Source organism: Apodemus sylvaticus, chromosome 22 (genome assembly GCF_947179515.1).
Source record: "Apodemus sylvaticus chromosome 22, mApoSyl1.1, whole genome shotgun sequence".
Classification (NCBI taxonomy): domain Eukaryota; kingdom Metazoa; phylum Chordata; class Mammalia; order Rodentia; family Muridae; genus Apodemus; species Apodemus sylvaticus.
Window position 1 is genome coordinate 28458629 of NC_067493.1, and position 21562 is coordinate 28480190.

Genomic DNA, 21562 nt, shown 5'->3' on the forward strand with positions numbered 1-21562 from the left:
CCTTTGACCTCCTTATGTTGTCTAATTGCTCTAGCTATGACTTCAAAAACTATATTGAAAAGAGAGGGGGCAGCCTTGTCTAGTCCCTGATTTTAGTGGGATTGCTTCAAGTTTTTCTCCATTTAGGTTGATGTTGGCTATCGGTTTGCTGTATATTGCTTTTACTATGTTTAGATATGGGCCTTGAATTCCTGTCCTTTCCAAGACTTTTAGCATGAAAGGATGCTGAATTTTGTCAAAAGCCTTTTCAGCATCTAATGAAATGATAATATGGTTTTTTTCTTTGAGTTTGTTTTTGTAGTGGATTGCATTGATGGATTTCCTTATATTGAGCCATCCCTTCATCCCTGGGATGAAGCCTACTTGATCCTGGTGGATGATCGTTTTGATGTGTTCTTGGATTCATTGGGCAAGAATTTTATTGAGTATTTTTGCATTGATATTCATAAGGGAAATTGGCCTGAAATTCTCTTTCTTAGTTGGATGTTTGTGTGGTTTTGGTATCAGCGTAATTGTGGCTTTGTAGAATGAGTTGGATAGTGTTCCTTCTGTTTCTATTTGGTGGAGTAGTTTGAAGAGTATTGGTGTTAAGTCTTCTTTGAAGGTCTGATAGAATTCTGCTCTGAAACCATCTGGTCCTGTACTTTTTTTTGGTCGGAAGGCTATCTATGACCCCTTCTATTTCTTTAGGGGTTATGGGTCTGTTTAGATGATCTATTTGATCCTGGTTTAATTTTGGTATTTGGTATCTGTCTAAGAAATTGTCCATTTCCTCCAGATTCTCCAGTTGTGTTGAGTACAGGCTTTTGTAGTAGGATCTGATGATTTTTTGAATTTCCTCAGTTTCTGTTGTAATATCTCCCTTTTCATTTCTAAGTTTGTTTATTTGGGTACTTTCTCTGTGCCCTTTGGTTAGTCTGACTAAGGGTTTATCTATCTTGTTGATTTTTTCAAAGAACCAGTTCCTGGTTTTGTTGATTCTTTGTATGGTTCTCTTGGTTTCTACTTGATTGATTTCATCTCTGAGTTTAATGATTTTCTGACTTCTCCTCCTCTGGGTGAATTAGCTTCTTTTTGTTCCAGGGCTTTCAGTTGTTCCATTAATCTTCTAGTGTATGCTCTCTTGAATTTCTTTTTGGAGGCACTCAAAGCTATGAATTTTCCTCTTAGGACTGCTTTCATTGTGTCCCATAGATTTGTGTATGTTGTGCCTTCAAGTTTTTAAATTCTAAAAAAATCTTTGATTTCTTTATTTCTTCCTTTACCAAGGTATCATTGAGTAGAGTATTGTTCAGTTTCCATGTATATGTGGGCTTTCTGTTGTTTTTATTGTTATTAAAGACCACTTTTACTCCATAGTGATCCAATAAGAGGTATGGGATTATTTCAATATTCTTATATTTGTTGAGGTCTGTCTTGTGACCAACTATATGATCTATTTTGGAGAAGGTACCATGAGGTGCTGAGAAAAAGGTATATTCTTTTGCTTTGGGATGAAAAGTTCTATATATATCTGTTAAATCCAGTTTGGTCCAAAGCTTCAATTAGGTTTACTGTCTCCCTGTTTAGTTTCTGTTTTCCCAATCGGTCCATTGAGGAGAGTGGAGTGTTGAAGTCACCCACAATAATTGTGTTAGGTGCGATGTGTGCTTTGAGCTTTAGTAAAGTTTCTTTTATGAATGAGGGCACCCTTGTATTTGGAGCATAGATGTTCATGATTGAGAGTTCTTCTTGTTGACATTAAAGAAAGATAGGAAAATATAATTAAACTTGTGAAGGAAATGAATACAATAATCTAAGAAAAAATGGAAGCAATAAATAAAACACAAGTAGCGGCAACCCTGGAGAGAAATAATTATGAAAGAGAACCAGAACTAGACATGCAAGTATTGCCGCCAAAATGGGTGAGATGGAAGAGAGAATTGCAGTAGAAGTGAAAGATACAACAGAAGAAAGTGATGTGTCAGTCATAGCAAATGACAAATGTAAAAATTTTTACATCAAACATCTGGGAAATTTGGGACACTAAGAATAAATAAAACCTAAAAATAATACAAAGAAAAGAGAGTGAACTGTCTCAATTCATATGGCTGTAAAATATCTTCTGTAAAAACATAGCAGTAAACCATCAATAGAGAAAAAAATGGATGAGTATAAATTGGTCATGAAGCTTACATATACCAAATCCATTGGACCAGCAAAGAAAGTTCTCCTGCCCCATAATAACTGCAACAACAAGTACCTAAATAAATAAAGATTATTAAAAATTGCATGGGAAATTACCAAGTAAGAAATAAATGTTGATCTATCAGTGTTACACTGAGTACTCAACAGAGAATCCAAAAAACAGAAAATAATAGAGAAAGATCACAAATTCCAACCCAGAATACTATAGCTCCCCAAACCTTGATTAGTATAAATAGAGAAACCAAGATATTCAATGACAAAACAAAATCTAAACAGTATGTTTCTGCTAATTTAGTCCTGCAAATGATACTAGGAGAAAAACTCTAATACAAGGAAACTACAACCCTAAAACACAAGAAATTAGTTATTACATAATGAAATAAAAAAAGAGAATCACACACACACACACACTGAGAGAGAGAGAGAGAGAGAGAGAGAGAGAGAGAGAGAGAGAGAGAGAGAGAGTACCAACACGATAATCAACATATTACAAAGTAAGAATCATTGGACATTATATATTTTAGCATCAATGAACATAATTCACCAAAAAAACACAGGCATTAACAGATTTGAAATGTAAAGAGGCTCCATCATTCTGCTGCATACAAAAAAGATAAGTCAGTAACAAAAATAAATGATATCTTAGCATAAAGATATATAGTATTTACAAACATTCCTCCCCAGAACCAAACAAAAATATTCCTTCTCAGAATCTCACAGAACATTCTCAAATATTGGGAATATAATTGGGCACAAAGTAAACCATAATAAGTACAAGACAATTGAAATAACACCATTCATATTATCAGATCACCAAGGAAAAAGGTTAGATTTCAACAACAACAGAACTGAGAGAAAGCTCAGACATTCAGCGAATCTGGACATGTCTCTTGTGAGTGATCACTTGTCCATGAAGAAATAAAGAAAGGAATTAAAGACTTTAAACTCAATGAAAATTAAGGCACAATATATGCAAACTTACGGAACACAATATAAGGAGTAGTAAGAGGAAAATTCATCCCACTAATTCTTAATGAATAAATTGGAGAGATAGCATATTAGCAACCTAACTGCATACCTAAAAGCTAAATAGTTGAACTTAGGGTTTGATATCATTCAATAAAATCAAAAGGAACAATACAAAGAATCAACAAAATCAATAGCTGATTATTGCAAAAATCTACAAGAAAAAATAACTTTCAAACTATCGAAAAGGTCCAGAGACAGTATCCAATTTAATAAAATCTGAAGTAAATAGGACAACATGACATTAGAAACTGAGGAAAATACAAAGGTCCTATTTCAAAAGACTATACTACATAGTACAAAATATAAGTGCAATGGACGATTTTCTAGAAGATACCACTTATTAAAGTTAAATCAAAATCAGGTAAACTATTTGAACTTTTTTATAACCAGTAATGTAACAGAAGCAACCATTAAATCCTCCCAACCTAAAAATGTATGGGGTAAGTTTGTTTTAAGGCAGGATTCAAAGAAAGGCTAAAATCAATTCCACAAAATATAAACAAAAATTAAGCTTAAACTACTCCACAAAATATCAACTTAAGGAATTTATGAGCCACAGTCACCCTGAAAACTAACCCAAACAAGTGTTCAAATAAAAACAAGAACTCCACTAGGAGAGCCTCTCTGGTGCTATCACCATCTCTGGTCAGCCAGCACATGTGAGCACGCACAATTAGTACCTGGGTTATGTAACTGTATATAGGAGGATCTCCTTGTTAATGACAAATACAGAGGGAGATACTCTCAGTCAGCCAATGAACTGAGCACAGGGTCCCCAATGGGTGAGCTAGAGAAAGGACCCAAGGAACAGAAGGGGTTTGTAGCACCACAGGAAGAACAACAATATGAGTCATCCAGTACTCCTAGAGCTCCCAGGGATAAAACCATCAACCAAAGAGTACACATGAAGTTACCTATGGCTCCAGACACATAGGCAGCAGAGGATGGACTTGTTAGACACCAAAGGGAGGAGAGGCCCTTCATCCTGGAAAGACTTGATGCCATAGTGTAGAGGAATACCAGGACAGGGAAGCTGGGGGTGGGTTGATTGGGGAAGAGGAGATGGCTTATGGGATTTTTGTGGGAGTGGGGAACCAGGAAATGGGGCAACATTTCAAATGTAAATAAAGAATATGCCTAATAAAAAATTTAAAAAAGGATAAAAAAGTAAGAGAACTCAAAACCAAGTTAACTAATGACTATCAAAACACACACACACACACACACACACACACACACACACACACACACACACACACACACACAAGCACTCTGCTCATTAAAATACTTGTATGTCAAATCCAAGAAAACAACAAAAATTTTAATCAGCATGAAGTAGGCCTCACCATGGACATTCAGTTATGATATCAGATCAGTGTATTCCATTGTTTAAACAAAGTGAATAGAAAAAATATCACATGAGCATCTCATTAAATGGTAAAAAAAAAAAAAGCATTGACAAAATTCAACATCTATTTATGTCAAAAATCTTGGAGAGGTAGCAAATGTAATCTAATACCTAAACATAATGAAAGCAATATATAGCAAGTCAATAGCCAATGTAAATTAAATGTAGAGAAACTTAAATCAATTCCACTAAAGTCTGAGACAAGGTAAGGTTGTCATTCTTTGTACCTCTTCAATACAGTGCTATGAATTTAAGATAGGAAAATAAGACAATAAAAACTGATTAAGAGGATAAAAATTGGAAAGGAAGAAGCCACAATATTCCTATTATAGATGATATAATAATATACATAAGCCCTCCCAAAACTCTACCAGAGAACTGCAACTGATAAACTACTTCAGAAAAGTGGCTGGATACAAAATTAAATCAAAGAAAACAGTAGACCTCTTTTATACTAAAGATCAGCAGGTTGACAAAGACATTAGGGAAACAACACACTTCCCTGTAGCTGCAAATAATATAAAAACAATCTCCTCTTGTAACTGAGATTAAGTAACTGAAAGACCTGTATGTCAATAACATCAAGTCCCTGAAAAAAGAAATTGAAGAAGACATCAGAAGATGGAAGATATCCCATGTTCATGGATCAGTAGTGTTGACATAGTTAACATGGTCACCTTACCAAAAGCCATCTACAGATTCAAGGCAATTTCCAAGAAATTACCAACATCCTTTACATAGACCTTGAAAGAGCAATTCCCAACTTTATCTGGAAAACAAAACTAACAAAAATGCAATATAGTTAAAACAATCCTAAAAATGTAAAGAACTTCTGGAGGACTCTCTATCCCTGATATCAAGCTGCTCTACAGAGCGACAGTGATAAAACATATGGAAACAAATAAAGACCAAGAAATGAATGCACATACCTATGGACACTTGATGTCTGACAAAGGATTCAAGATAATGTAACTCAGAAAGAAAGCATTTTTAACAAATGGTGCTTGTCTAACTGGATGTTTGCCTGTAGAAGAATGTAAGTAGATCTATATTTATCACCCTCTTATGAAAATCAAGTAGACATCAAACAAGGATCTCAAAATAAATCAAGATACACTTAGTATAATATAAGAGAAAGTGGAAAATAGCCTTGAACTCATTCGTAAAGGAAGCAATTTCCTGAATAATACACAATGATTCAGGGTCTAAGATCAACACTTGATAAAGGGTACTACATGAAAATGAAAAGGTTTTGTAAGGTAAAGGACACTGTCAATAGGACAAAATGAGAGAGTTCAGATTGAGAAAAATCTTTACTAGCCTTTAAGTGCTCAGAGAGCCAATATTCATAATAAAAAAAAGAACTCATTCCCCAAAACTAAATAACACAATTAAAAAATGGGGTACATATCTAAATAGAGAATTCTCAACAGAGGAATCTTGAATGGCCAAGGAGTACTTAAAGATATGTTCAACCAAGTTATTCATCTGGAAAATGCAAATCAAAATGATTTTTGATATCCTACCTCATAGCAATTATAGTTACAAAGACCAAGAACTCAAGAAACAGAGCATGCTGGCAAGGTTGTGAAGATGGGGGCACACGCCTTTATGTGGGTGGTAGTTCAAACTTATATAACCACTCTGGAAATCAATCTGGGGTTTGATCAGAAAATAGGACATACCTGTATCTGGCCACTCAGCTCTATGGTTTCTGGACCAATAGGTAAAAGATGCTACACAATATCACAAAGGCATATGTTCCATTGTTTCATAGCAGCTTTATTCAAAATACCCAAAACCTGGAGACAATCTAGATGTTCCTCAACTGAAGAATGGATTCAGCATCTGCATTTCCCCCCAATGGAATACAATTCAAGCCTTAAAAACAATAACATCATGAATTTTACATGTAAATGGATGGACCTAGAAAATATCATCCTCAGCCTGTTGACCAAATCCAGGATAGCTAAAACTATTCTCGGCAGTAAAAGAACTTCTGGGGGAATCAGTATCCCAGACCTGAAGCAATAGTCTTAAAAACTGCATGGTATTGGCACAGTGACAGGCAAGTAGAACAATGGAATAGATTTGAAGACCCAGAAATGAGTCCACACACCCATGGTCACTTGATCTTTGACAAAGGAGCTGAAAACATCCAGTGAAAGAAAGATAGCCTTTTCAACAAATTTACAGTGCTGGTTCAACTGGAGGTCAGAATGCAGAAGAATGTGAATTGATCCATTCTTATCTCCTTGTACTAAGCTCAACTCCAAGTGAATCAAGGACCTCCATGTAAAACCAGACACACTGAAACTAATAGAAAAGAAACTGGGAAAACCCCTTCAGTACATGGGCACAGGGGAAAAGTTCCTGAACAGAACAGCAATAGCTTATGCTGTAAGATCAAGAATTGACCTCATAAAATTACAAAGTAAGGAAAAGGGCACTGTCAAAAAGACAAGATGGCAACCAACAAATTGGGAAAAGATCTTCACCAACCCTACATCCGATAGAGGGCTAATATCCAATATATACATAGAACTCAAGAAGTTAGTCCCCAGGGAACCAAAGAACCCTATTTAAAATGGGGTACAAATCTAAACAAAGAATTTTCACCTAAAGAGCTTCAGATGGCCAAGATGCACCTTAAGAAATGCTCAACGTCATTAGTAATTAGGGAAATGCAAATCAAAATAACCCTGAGTTTTCACATCACACCTGTCAGAATGGCTAAGGTTAAAAACTCAGGAGACAGCAAGTGTTGGAAAGGATGTGGAGAAAGAGGAACACTCCTCCACTGCTGGTGGGATTGCAAGATGGTACAACCACTTTGGAAATCAGTCTAGAGGTTCCTCAGAAAACTGAACATGACACTTCCAGGGGACCCTGCTATACCACTCCTGGGCATATACCCAGAGGATTCCCCAGCATGCAATAAAGACACATGCTCCACTATGTTCATAGCAGCCTTATTTATAATATCCAGAAACTGGAAAGGACCCAGATGTCCCTCAGTGGAGGAATGGATACAGAAAATGTGGTATTCCATTTACACAATGGAATACTACTCAGCAATTAAAAACAATGAATTCATGAAATTTTTAGGCAAATGGTTGGAACTGGAAAATATCATCCTAAGTGAGGTAACCCACTCGCAAAAGAATACACATGGAATGCAATCACTGATAAGTGGATATTAATTAGCTCAGAATCTCTGAATACCAAAGACATAAGTAGCATATTAAATGACTCCCATGAAGAAGTAAGGAGATGGCCCTGATCCTGGAAAGGCCTGATCCAGCATTGTAGGGGAGTACCAAGACAGAGCAAAAGGAGGGAAGTGATGGGATAATGGGTGGAGAGAAGGCTTATGGGACATATGGGGAGAGGGGAACCGGGAAAAGGGAAAGCATTGGGAATGTAAACAAAGAATTTAGAAAATAATAATATTAATAAAAGAGAAAATATCATCCTGAGTGAGGCAACTCAGATATCAAGAAAATGGATATGTTAATAACCACTGATAAGTGGTTATTAACCATAAACTGCAATATACCCATGATACATTCCTCAGACTATAAGATGTTAAAGTAGAAGGAAGTTCCAAGAGCGGATCACAGAATCTCAGTTAAAAGGGGGTAATAAAATAGTCACAGGAGGAAGGAAGAAGGACAGAATTGGTGGGCTTAGGGATGGTTATGGTAATAAGGTAGTCAAGATCAAGTGTGGGAGAGACAGGAGAAAGGCAAGGAGCATGAATCTAAATCTGAAGCTGCCTGAGTTGCAGTGTGGCAGGAATATCTAGGTAGTCCCAGAGACCTGGGATGGGGGACGAGTCAATTTGGGTGACTCTAGGTGAGTAAGATAGCAGTTTGGATACGGAACCTGAAGAGGACACCCTGTGTAGACAGGCATGAACCCCAGTGTTGGAATAAGGACTCCACCCCACCCACAAACCTGGTGACCCAAAAACTTTCTTTTCTAAAAGAAATTCAGGGAAAAATTTTGAACAGAGTTTAAAATAATGGCCAAACAATAACCAACCCAAACTTTGTCTCATCACATGGGCAAGCAACAATTCCAGAGACTATTAATTATACTCCATTTTCCTGAATACAGGAGCCTAGCATAACTGACCTTTAAAAGGCTCTACCTAGAAGCTCACTGAAAGACATGAAGATACCCCTGGACAAATATTGGATGGAATTGGAGAATGCTTATGGAAGAGTTCGAAGGATTGATGGCCCTGACGTTGATAGAAACTCCATAGGAAGACCAACAGAATTAACTAACCTGAATACCTTGGAGTTCTAAGAGACTAAGACACCAACCAAAGAGCAAACAAGGCTGCACCAATGGCACAGTCATATATGTAGCAGGTGTGCAATTCTATCTCCATGAGGGTTCACCAACAACTGGAGTGGCATCTGGCTTGAAAGCTGCAGCCTGATTTTGAATTCTATTCCACAAAAGTGCTGCCTTGTTCAGCCTTGATGGTAGAGATGAACCTAAGGCTACAGAGACTTTATGTGATAGGTTGGGGGGCTACCAGGGGAGCATCTTTTCAGAGGAGAAGGGAATGAGAGGATAAGGAATGTACTCTGTGAGGGGGAACTGGCAGGTGGGAGAATTTGGTATGTAAATGAATGAATGAATGAATGAATGGATAAATAATTGAATAAATAAATAAATACCAAAATACAAACAGAAATAAACACAGAAATAAATATAGAAATACATAACATCTAACTCTTCCAATGCCAATCCATGATGGCACTTGTATACAAATGGGTTACTAGAGAAAACTGGGAGATGTAGCAGAAATTTTCCTTAAAGGAGTCCTACACATTATTTATTGTTGATGACAATAATGGTTCTTTGGTAGTCAACCAGTATAGTCCTAAATGAAGACCCATATATTGTTGTAAGAAGCCACATAGTGTGTCAATGCTGTCTGTTATTCCATATCCAGGGAATCTGATGCCTTCTTCTAACTTTGATGTGGATTGAACCAAATAATGGTTCATATACATGCATGTAGGCAAATACTTCCAGACAAAATAAAGTGAATACATTTTATTTACAACATTTTAAAATATTTCCAGGTAAAATCAAATACATTTTAGATCAGTTTTGATGAATCTGGAATCATGACAGTAATTATAAAAGGTGGAATGATAAGGATTCAAAGACTCATTTGTGCTAATTTGTGAACTATGAGTTCAGAACCATGAAAAGATGATAGATTATTCTCTATGAGTTAAATTTCATGGTAAATTAAAGTATTATATTCTTAGAGGAATAAAGAGATTCTCTACAGCTGACAATGTCTTCCAAAAGCAAAGCATCAAAGATCAAGCATAAGTTTTAAAGGCCAGGAGCCATTTAAAATTATAACATAATAAATATAATTATTTTTACATCTAAATAAAAGGTGAACAAAACTCATAACTGCTGTTGCTTCATCAAATGTTTCAAGGTGCACATACTTCACAGAACACTATAGATAGGTGCTAATACCACAGTGATATTTACCTGTTTCATTGGAAACCTCATTTTCAGCACAAGGAGTACATTTATAACAACAGGCAGCCTTACCCTCCTGGAGAGATTTTCTGAATCCAGGAACACAGCTCTCACTGCACAAAGAATGAGGAATCTGAGAATTAAATGCCCAGAAGAAAATACTCAGTTTTGCACAGTTTTAAACCACTAAAAATATAATAAAGTAATTATTAATAAGTAATTAATAATAAGACAGCATATTTTATATTTATTATTTCAAATGATAGATTTTTCACTCCTTTTTTAACTGGTATTCTCTCTAAAATTCAGTGTGTTAAAACCATCATCCAGTGACAACAAATCTCTGAGCAATTTTGGAAGTATAAGAGGTAGCACAAAATAAGAGACTATTAGGTCACCTGAGTCCATATCTAGAAGAGGAAATGGATGGAATGTCATCCATTTCCAAGTGTGTGCTTTGTAATCATAGGCCAGAGAAATGTTTTTATAATAGTGGTAGTTACTATCTGTTTGAATATCACCTTGTAAGCTTCAGATTTAAAATGCAAACAATTCTTTGTACCTTCAGGTAAAAAAGAACCTACAAAATGTTTCTTGAAGAGGGAAAACTTACTCTAAAAGTAGACAGTTCCATTTAATTTTAATTTTTTTGTCTTGAGCAGAATGTAAAGCAGTAAAAGTTGCAAATACCACTAAAAACTTCTATGTGACAGTAAATGCAATGTGAATTTTTTAGGTGCCTGTAGCCATGATTACTTGAATAGTGAAACACTTTTTCCATGGCATGAGGTACAAGTAAACTTTGTTTTTCTGAGCAATTGTTTCCTTTATCAGTAGGAACACATGCAGATAACACATACACATGCATCTCCATGCTGCTGCGCATTTCCATGACCAAGAACACTAAAGGTCAAATGGCAATGCACTAACTGACATTTTCTACCCTGGAAGTCATAGTAATCCTTTAGTTAGTAATAAACAGACACCATACATATTACCAATGCAGAAATGTTTGAAAGCAGGGATTGTTCAGAATGAGGCAAGAAAAACTTTACATTGACAGGTTTCTTGTTTGTATTAATGGACACTGTGTAAGAAGCCAGCATTCATTACACTCACAAATGTTTATGCAGCAGTCAGTCCAATGATATAAGATCCAACATACCTCTGTAAATCCCGTAGCCCATTGTATCATGTCATCAGATAAAGAAAGTTGATGCTGCTGTGGAGCTTTGGGAGAAAAGACTCCAACTTTCATCTTTTGTCTCAGGCCATTTGGAAAATTAACAAAATTAAAAATATCATATTCTGCATCTAATTTCCCTTGTGAATTCAAAGTCACTTGGCTTCCATCACCACTTTTAAAATTGACATTCTGGAGAAAATGGTTGAGCTAAAAGGGATGCAAAACATTCTAGTAGAATTATTCCCAGTAAATGTTTAATAGAATCATTTGAAAAAAAAGTCTGTCATTGACATTAACCCCTCATTAGAAATGTAAGCTAAAAGAAACTACTAATTATTATGATAAAAGTCCCCAAAATGACAGTATCATAATATTTCAAACTTGGCTGTAAGCATCAAAAATATCCCCCCTCTCATACACACACACACACACACACACACACACACACACACACACACCAGATTTAACAAAGCAATATTACATGAGGTCAATGTTCATAATCTTGAGATGATTCTCATATCTAATTATTTTTACATTCAATTTGTACATTTTGGTTTGCATTTCAAAAGTGTAATAAAATGATCAGCTAGGTAATATAGGCATCACTTCAGTATTTAAAAATTAAAGGTCTATTAGCATTTGTAAATTTAGAATCAATAATCTCATTTTTCTTAAATATCCATAGATATAAGTGTATTCCAAATTGAATATTTCATGATGTGAAAATGTGATTATTTGTAACACAATAGTTTTTTGACATCATGCAACAACTTCTTATTATTTTCATCTGTTAATCTTGGACAGTAGCACAATTGTATGCAATAAACTTAAAAAAGTAATTGCATACAAACTGTCATTTCGCTATTCATAAAATCTTCTAGAAAGTATTATAGCATGTTGAGCAATTTATGAGGACACCATATAACACAGTGCTATAGTTAAAATTCAGAGCAGGAGAAATTACCTCCCATGGATATGCTTTCTTCTCTGAGATTTGATGAGAATAAAATTGTGTTTGCTGGAGAATCATCTCATGGAGACTGTGAGCCACAGCATACATAGAATTGTATACATTGTAACTCTCCTCAGTCATTTCCATGAGCCAAAGATCTACAGGCAAATATTCCAAGGAAAAATTGTATTGGCAGTTGCCCAATATCTTACAATCAGAGACCGAAATAAAGCAATTGAAAAATGTATTCCAAAGAACAGCAAGAAAATGGTCTTCTGGGTATTTGGAAGGGTTATAGTTCTTGACAAACTTTTGAAAATCATGTATCTTGCCATGATGTTGTACAAAATAGAGGGACCCATGCAAAGGATCAAACAGAAAATAATTTGCTACAATGCCTATATCCCATTGTGAATTCATGACCCATACTTTCCATGTTACTAACCACATGAACAGACTAAGCATTTTAATATAATAAGATCCAGTGTCATCATAAACAACAACAACTTTTGCGGTTGATTTAATGATTATCTTTAGAGTCTCTCCAGATCTCAAGTGAAAGGATGTCAAGATTTCTGGCATCATTTTTATAAAAGCCACACACACTCTATTCCTGTCCATCTCTCTTCTGACATCTGAGAGAATCTGTGTTCCTTTACTGTTATCTGTGAGGATGAGTCCAACCCAGGTCCAATTGAAATGAATCATCAAAGATGCAATGCCAAATGCGAGTGATGTGTCCTTTGTTGCTATCTGGTAAAGAGAGGAGAACTGGCTTCTGTCACTGAGGTTTGGGTGAAAAGGCCCAAAACTAAGCTGAATCAGATACAGGAATGAATTCATTAATATAGGACCAATAATAGATTTAAAGGAAAAATTGGTATAGGTAGCACTTAAATGGTGTTCTTTGTGTTTAAATTCTCTTATCATCCTGGTCAAATTTATTGAGAACTTTTGACAAGATACAACATTTGAAAATATTCAGTGTAGCTTCAAAACTTTTCTTCTTTATCCTAAATGAAGACTATATGAACAAATGCCTCACTTCTCTCTGGTTGATGATAGCTTGGTCTTGTTCCCTTCCATTAAAAACATTTTTAATATCAAAATTTTAATATGGGTTTCTATTTTTCTCAGAACTAGACTTTTCAGATTATTCTCACCTGTGGATATTTGTAGAGATCCAGCAGTCTCCCAATATTTGCAGATGTTGTCCAGGATGCTCCTGTTAGTACAGCAACAGCCTTGTTCTTCCTTTGATAGGAATAATTTGGAATGTTGATTCCCATTCCTGTGAGCCAAGTCAAAGTTTGCATCATAATATTCTCTTCCCTTCGTTGTACAACATAAAGTTCAAATCCTAGAGATGTGTTGGGTAAAAGATGTGGGTTCCTATTTATCTCCTCAATGGCAAATATGAAGACCAACAAATACTGGTAGTCTTTGAAACTGTACCTACAGAAAAAATTGTTCAACATGGATGAAAATGAATCATGCCATACTCTCCCCAAGTTTGATGCAATGACTTTTAAAATTTCAATGTCATCTATTTAAAAAAATAATGTCTTCACATTACTAGTTAAAACTAAAATGGCCCACATATTAAGCAAATGATAGCTAATTTCTCAAATTCTGGTAAATTTATAATTCTGAAGAGGACCTATTTATTGGGTCAGTAGCATCTGTCGAATCTTCATAAACAGATTCATATTGTGTTCCTCCTAGATTTTTCAGCTGAAAGGAAATAATCTGCAAATTGTATATTCTAGAAACAAACATAAAATCATCTCTACTGCAGCCTACATACCACTGTGAAATATGACTCATATTTTCCATGTTACTTACCATTTTATCTGATTTCACATCAGTCTGGTGGTTCCTCAGAAAACTGTACACCTCACTTCCGGAAGATCCTGCTATACCACTCCTGGGCATATACCCAGAGGATTCCCCAGCATCTAATAAGGATACATGCTCCACTGTGTTCATAGCAGCCCTATTTATAATAGCCAGAAGCTGGAAAGAACCCAGGTATTCCTCAACAGAAGAATGGATGCAAAAATTGTGGTATATATACACAATGGAGTACTATTCAGCCATTAGAAACAATAAATTCATGAAATTCTTAGGTAAACGGATGGAACTGGAGAACATCATACTAAGTGAGGTAACCCAGTCTCAAAAGATCAATCATGGTATGCACTCACTGATAAGTGGATATTATCCTAGAAACTTTGAATACCAAAGACATAATCCACATATTAAATAATGTCCAAAAAAGAATGGCGGAGTGGCCGTTTCTTCTGGAAAGACTCAGTGTAGCAGTATAGGGCAAAACCAGAACAGGGAAGTTGGAAGGGGTGGGTGGGACAACAGAGGGAGGGGAAGGGGCTTATGGCACTTTTGGGGAGTGGGGGGCCAGAAAAAGGGAATCATTTGAAATGTAAATAAAAAATATATCGAATAAAAAAAGAGGTAAAGATGCAGTGCCATTATGAACAATAAGAACATATGGAACTAATGTCATGATTAGCGGGATAGTATCTATGGATCTATAATCAAAGCCATTCAAATTTCTTGGCATCATTTTTAGAAATGCCTCTCACACTTTATTTGCATCCATCTCTTCTGTGAAGTTTGAAAGAATCTGAATTTGGAATTCACCAAAATTTTCATGCATTGTACTCTAAAGCTACAGTGAATCCCCATGTGTTCCTATCAAAAGCACTCAGAAAAACTTACTTCTGTCAGTTTTTTTTTATTAACACACAATACTGCTTCTGGTAATATCTCCCTGTGTCTTTTATTTCATGTATATATACATCAATCCCAAATCAATATTTGGATCTGGTTCAGGTGAGTTTGTAATATCCAGTGATAGCAGACTACTCTGAATGAATTTTCCTCAATCCACTGCCATCTTCTCTTTTTGCAGACCCATATAATTGAGAACGTGATAGCAGAGGGAGCTTATCCGGATTTACAGTCTACAGTTATGACTTGAATCCTCTGGTGTTTTGCTGTTCTGTGTGAGATCAGTTTGTCTATTTTTCCTCATTTATATTTCATTTTTCTCTCTCACAATACTTTACCACCCCAAAGAAATCAGCTTGTAAATGAACCTTGAATTTGTTGATGAAAAATATCTTTTTTCTATGGGCTGAGGTCACATAAAACAGTAAACAACTGTTTTATTTGCTGTATGCTTCACTTGGAGATATTCAACACAGATGTCACCATGGGACTTGGTGGCAATTTTACATAATGATATTAAGATGACATGTACCCTCTGTCTCAAATACACACATGCTTCATGTGACCATGTAGCACAGCCTAAAGTGGGGGGCACCACTTTATTCCATGCTCCTACTAAGTGCAATGGAATTCCCAAACCACATTTACATTAGAAAAAGTAATAAATTTCATCCTACTAAGATGTTAATTTGTAATTGCAAAATTTAATTTTGTTTTCTTGATTTTGTAAGCTTTTATATGGTAACTAATGACTTGTCAGAAGAAACTAAACATTTCCCTAGTCATGTGTCTCATAAATGACATATTACTAAGGAAGATAACACTTCTTTTTCACATATACCAACAGACATTCAAAGGATAAAAAGGAATGTAAGAGAAAGATTTCACTGACAAAGAATCTATATGCTAAGCTCTGCTGCATCTCATTTTCTACTATTTATGCCTGATAAACTCAAGTTGATTTACTTGTCATGGAGATAAAATTTTCCTTGCACCTCAGAGCTTCTTTGTTCTATATGTGTTTGTTTTATATTCTGCCAAAGGTAAAACTATGTTTACTAAGGATATGTATGTTAAGTTACCCCTTCATAGTGAAAAATATGGAAATAGAAACTCATCAAATAATAATTACAATATGTTGTTCCATTTGTGAGTGACGGCAAGAACTCAAAAAGCTGAAAACAAGGATCGGAAAATTTCTTAAGTTTTAGCATCTCATAATGTAATATTGAGTTAGTAATGCAGCCCACATATTTTTCTTTTCCATCACAACCAGTTTTCCTGATCTCCAGAGAAAGGCCATTGATGAGAGCCTGATAAGATGATGGGAACTGATAGTCTCTGAGGTATGTGATTATATGCAAATCCACTGAGCATGTTGACCAATAGTAGCTTCTAATATTACAGATTAATATATGTGGCTGTGGCATATCTGCCCTGTAATTTGTCTTGTTATATTGATCCTGATCCTAGGAACAAATGAGTATATGAGTACCTCCAAACGTACACTCATGCACAAACACACATATAAAAGATTTTTCTCAGGATAAATGTCTCTTCATTGTCTGGTACTCACCCAATTAACACATAACCTGACATGAGATGTGTTGTGAATCAGTGTTCTTAACATTTGTATGAGTTTAAGATGCCTATGGAAATTACATAACTTGAGAAATTTGGTTCAAAACAGAATAGGTATAAAGATTGTTTGTAACATCACAATATTTAGGATATTTGAGTATGAAAATCATTACTGTACCATCAAGGACAACACTGGCCAATAAATATGAAAAAGAAGAGAACCACCAGGACTTTAAGCACTTAGATCCCCAGAGATAAGCATGAAAACTAGTGTCACAAAACTGACAATTGCAACTGGGGGAGTCTAGGGTATTGTCTATTTGCTGTTCTCAATGGCTATTTTATTGATACAATGTAAAGCAGGTTGACTGCAAACTGATTTAATTTTGTAAAACGTTTTCTTGAAGAAATTTCACTAAAATCAGGGAATAGACAAGGCTGTCCACTCTCTCCCTCTATATTTATTATAGTACTTGGAATTCTAGCTAGAGGAATTAGAAAACAAAAGAAAGTCATACAAATTGGAATGGAAGAAGTCAAGATATCACTATTTGCAGATGATATGGTAGTATATTTAAGTGATCCCTAAAATTCCACCAGAGCTGGAAAGCCCTACAGGTGAAAAACAACTTCAGCAATGTGCTAGATATAAAATTAACTCAAACAAATCAGTAGCCATCCTCTACTCAAGGAATAAACAGGCTGAGAAAGATATTTGGGAAATGATACCCTTCAGAATAGTCACAAATAATAAAACATAGTTTGGTGTGACTCTAACCAAGAATGTGAAAGATCTGTATGACAAGCATGTCAAGTCTCTGAAACAAGAAATCAAAGAAGACCTCAGGGGATGGAAAAATCTCCCATGCTCTAGGATTGGCAAGATTAATACAGTAAAAATTGCCATCTTGATGACAGGAATCTACAGATTCAATGAAATTCCTATTAAAATTTCAACTGTAATACTTCATAGAGTTAGAAGGAATTTTCAATCTGAAAATTCTCCTGGAACAACTAAATACCCGGGATAGCAAAAATAATTCTCAAAACAAAAGATCTGGGAGAATCATCATTCCTGACCTCAAGCTCTATTACAGAGCAATAGAGATAAAAACTGCATTGTATTGGTTCAGAGATTCACAGGAAGATCAATGCAATAGAATTGAAGACCCAGAAATGAATCCATGTTCTTACGGTCATTTCATCTCTGACAAAGGAGGTAAAACCATGCAGTAGAAAAAAGTAAGCACTTTCAAGAGGAATGGTGCTGGTTCACCTGGAGGTTGGCATGTAGAAGAACACAAATCGATCCTCTCTTTTCTCCTTGTGTAGAGCATAAGTCCACATGGATCAAGGACCTCTACATAAAACCAGATACATGGAAACTAATAGAGGAGATAGTGTGGAAGAGTCACAAACATATGTTCTCACGGGAGAATTTCCTGGCTTATGCTCTATGATTAAGAATCAACAAATAGGGAAAAGATCTTCACCAATCCTACATCAGATAGAGGGCTAATATCCAATATATATAAAGAACTCAAGAAGTTAGACTCCAGAAAACCAAACAACCCTATTAAAAAATGGGGTACAGAGTTAAACAAAGAATTCTCACCTGAAGAACTTCGGATGGCGGAGAAGCATCTTAAAAAATGCTCAACTTCATTAGTCATTAGGGAAATGCAAATCAAAACAACCCTAAGATTTCATCTTACACCAGTCAGAATGGCTAAGATTAAAAATTCAGGAGACAGCAGGTGTTGGAGAGGGTGTGGAGAAAGAGGAACACTCCTCCACTGCTGGTGGGGTTGCAAATTGGTACAACCACTCTGGAAATCAGTCTGGCGGTTCCTCCGAAAACTGGGCACCTTACTTCCAGAAGATCCTGCTATACCACTCCTGGGGATATACCCAGAAGACTCCACACCATGTAATAAGGATACATGTTCTACTATGTTCATAGCAGCCCTATTTGTAATTGCCAGATGCTGGAAAGAACCCAGGTATCCCTCAACAGAAGAGTGGATGCAAAAAATGTGGTATATCTACACAATGGAGTACTATTCAGCCATTAGAAACAATGAATTCATGAAATTCTTAGGCAAATGGATGGAGCTAGAGAATATCATACTAAGTGAGGTAACCCAGACTCAAAAGGTGAATCATGGTAAGCACTCACTAATAAGTGGATATTAACCTAGAAAACTGGAATACCCAAAACATAATCCACACATCAAATGAGGTACAAGAAGAAAGGAGGAGTGGCCCCTGGTTCTGGAAAGAATCAGTGAAACAGTATTCAGCAAAACCAGAACGGGGAAGTGGGAAGGGGTGGGTGGGAGGACAGGGGAAGAGAAGGGGGCTTGCGGGACTTTCGGGGAGTGGGGGGGCTAGAAAAGGGGAAATCATTTGAAATGTAAATAAATTATATCGAATAATAAAAAAAAAAAGAAAAAAAAAGAATCAACAAATAGCAAGTATTTTTTATTATTGTTTAAATAGTAGATCAGTTACAAGATTTTCAATTAATAGAGATTTTACAAGAAGCTATTAGAAAAGCCAGTCCAAAATAAAATAATCTCAAGGACATAAAGTGTAGGAAATAAATGCTAAAACAGCCATTTTAAAAATGGTTTCAAACTTCCCAATCATAAGGTAAATGCAAAACTAAAACTCTTAAGAACTGAATATTTCTAGGATGTTGAACAGAGCAATAATGGTAAACGATACGCATACACACCAATGGAAAACAAACAAGAGTGGAAATAACTGCTGTAGATCTTTTAATATTTCCTGAATTATACGATTTCCATTAGAAATCCACAGCAGGGATCAAGTTGGAGGGGACAAGAGTAGCACAAAAAGCAAAATAAGTAAAATAAACTGGTACTGCAGGGGTTAACAGACACTGAAAAAGGACAGCCTTTTCAACAAATGGTGCTGGCTAACCTGGAGGTCAGCATGCAGAAGAATCTGAATTGATCCATTCTTATCTCCTTGTACTAAGCTCAACTCCAAGCGAATCAAGGACTTCCACATAAAGCCAGACACAGTGAAACCAATGGAAAAGAAACTGGGGAAGACTCTTGAGGACATGGGCACAGGGGGAAAGTTCCTGGACAGAACACCAATAGCTTTTGCTCTAAGATCAAGAAATGACAAACGGGACCTCATAAAATTACAAAGATTCTGTAAGGCAAAGGACACTGTCAAAAGGACAAATCGGCAACCAACAAATTGGGAAAAGATCACCAACCCCACATCTGATAGAGTGCTAATATCCAATATATACAAAGAACTCAAAAAGTTAGAGCCCAGAAAACCAAATAACCCTATTAAAAATGGGGTACAGAGCTAAACAAAGAATTTTCATCTGAAGAATTTCGGATGGCTGAGAAGTACCTTAAGAAATGTTCAACATCATTAGTCATTATGGAAATGCAAATCAAAAATACAAACAAAACCAAAAAAACAAAAAAAGAGACAAAACTCAACCATATAGAATATTTTAGCAAGTCTGCTTTTAAAAGAATTTATTATAGTAGACAAGTTATTGTCTTATTAAGCTATTAATATTTGAAGGAAATTCAAAAGTAGCCGTCATTTAAACTAGTAATAAATAAAGGGAAATAGAATCAAATTAGCATTCTTACTTCAGTAATTTCTATCTCAGTTCCCAGTACAAATTTTCTATACGTATAGGATTGACTGCATGAAATAAATTTTGCCTCCACTGGAATGATTATTACATAGGTGTTTTTTTCTCCAAAAGTGTCCAGGTAATTCTGTCAATTGTTCTGCCACTGTTCTCTAATCTTATAGGTGTTAATGTAAAAAACAACTCTCAATTTCAACCATCAACTTCATGTGTCTTTTATACCATACAGAACCATGTTCATATACTTAGAAAAAGGCATCAAGTAGAGAATGAGGCAAAATTAATAGAGCCTATAAAATTTGTAAGAAAAATAAATATGCAAGTTATCTGAGAGCATTTTGAAAAAGAAGTCTAAATTCCAAATTATCCTATTCATCATAGCTGGGATCTGAAATCAGCAGCAGCTTTCAGAGGCCATCCTGTATTTAGATACTGAAATCATTGGCATTATTTCTCATGGAAAAAGAGCCCTTGAAAAATTTTCCAGAGAAATGTGTCCATTTTTCTTTTGCAACATTTATTTTGGAAAGAAAACCATGATGTATTTTAACACTAGCAGCTAAGATCTAAAGAAAGCCAGGTAGAGAGGCTCAGAGTAAAAAAATATATGAAGAACATTAATTAGATCCAACTGGTTTTCTTTCTTTAAGAGAGAAAATGATTAAAGAAGAAAACAAACCTGTAAAATAGTTGTTTCCAGTAGAGAATCTCACCTTAATAGAATATAAAAGTTACATTTCTGTACATACAATGTTAATTGAAGACAATTAAAAACTAAATTCATAAAATGAATGATGGTTTAAAAAACACTTACTCGCTGTCAAATTTTTCTTTATGAATATAATCGTTCATTTCGTTCAGGAAAATATTAAGAAAAGGAACAAATGCAGCAATCATCACATTTCCTTCACTGTGTCGTTTCCCTTCAGCTTTTAAAAGGCACTCATCAACGTTAAAGTTGCACAAAACTCTAAGAATCTGTAGGATCCAGAGTATAAATACCTGTGAGAACATCATAAAATAGAAGTGTCTAGAAGAGAGTAAGTATGGCTATGTATCTGTAGGTGGCCATCAGTTATATACACAGCTCCTGTGGTTCTCAGCTCAGGTGTTTGTAATATTGTTGGTGAGTGAAGTCATCACTTTAATCACTTATTTTTAGGCAATACTCTCCTACTCTCTAGAGAACTCTCAAAAATTTTCTTCAGTCAGACTTCCCAGCTGAGAAAATACATTCAGCTATAAACATGCTTCAAAACACATTTGTGGGTTTTATCC

General features: G+C 35.5%; 1 protein-coding gene across 1 annotated transcript in view; it reads right to left on the bottom strand.

Moving 5' to 3' along the window:
- LOC127672472 (vomeronasal type-2 receptor 116-like) overlaps positions 1–21298 on the bottom strand; it is a 33158-nt gene extending 11860 nt beyond the window's left edge. The window contains exons 1-5 of the mRNA XM_052167620.1: positions 21099–21298; positions 13455–13746; positions 12304–13107; positions 11319–11546; positions 10163–10286 (exon numbers count right to left, since the gene is read on the bottom strand). Of these exons, the coding sequence (XP_052023580.1) occupies positions 10163–10286; positions 11319–11546; positions 12304–13107; positions 13455–13746; positions 21099–21298 (1648 nt within the window). The remainder of the gene's footprint in view (positions 1–10162; positions 10287–11318; positions 11547–12303; positions 13108–13454; positions 13747–21098) is intronic.
- Between the last annotated feature and the right edge of the window lie 264 nt (positions 21299–21562).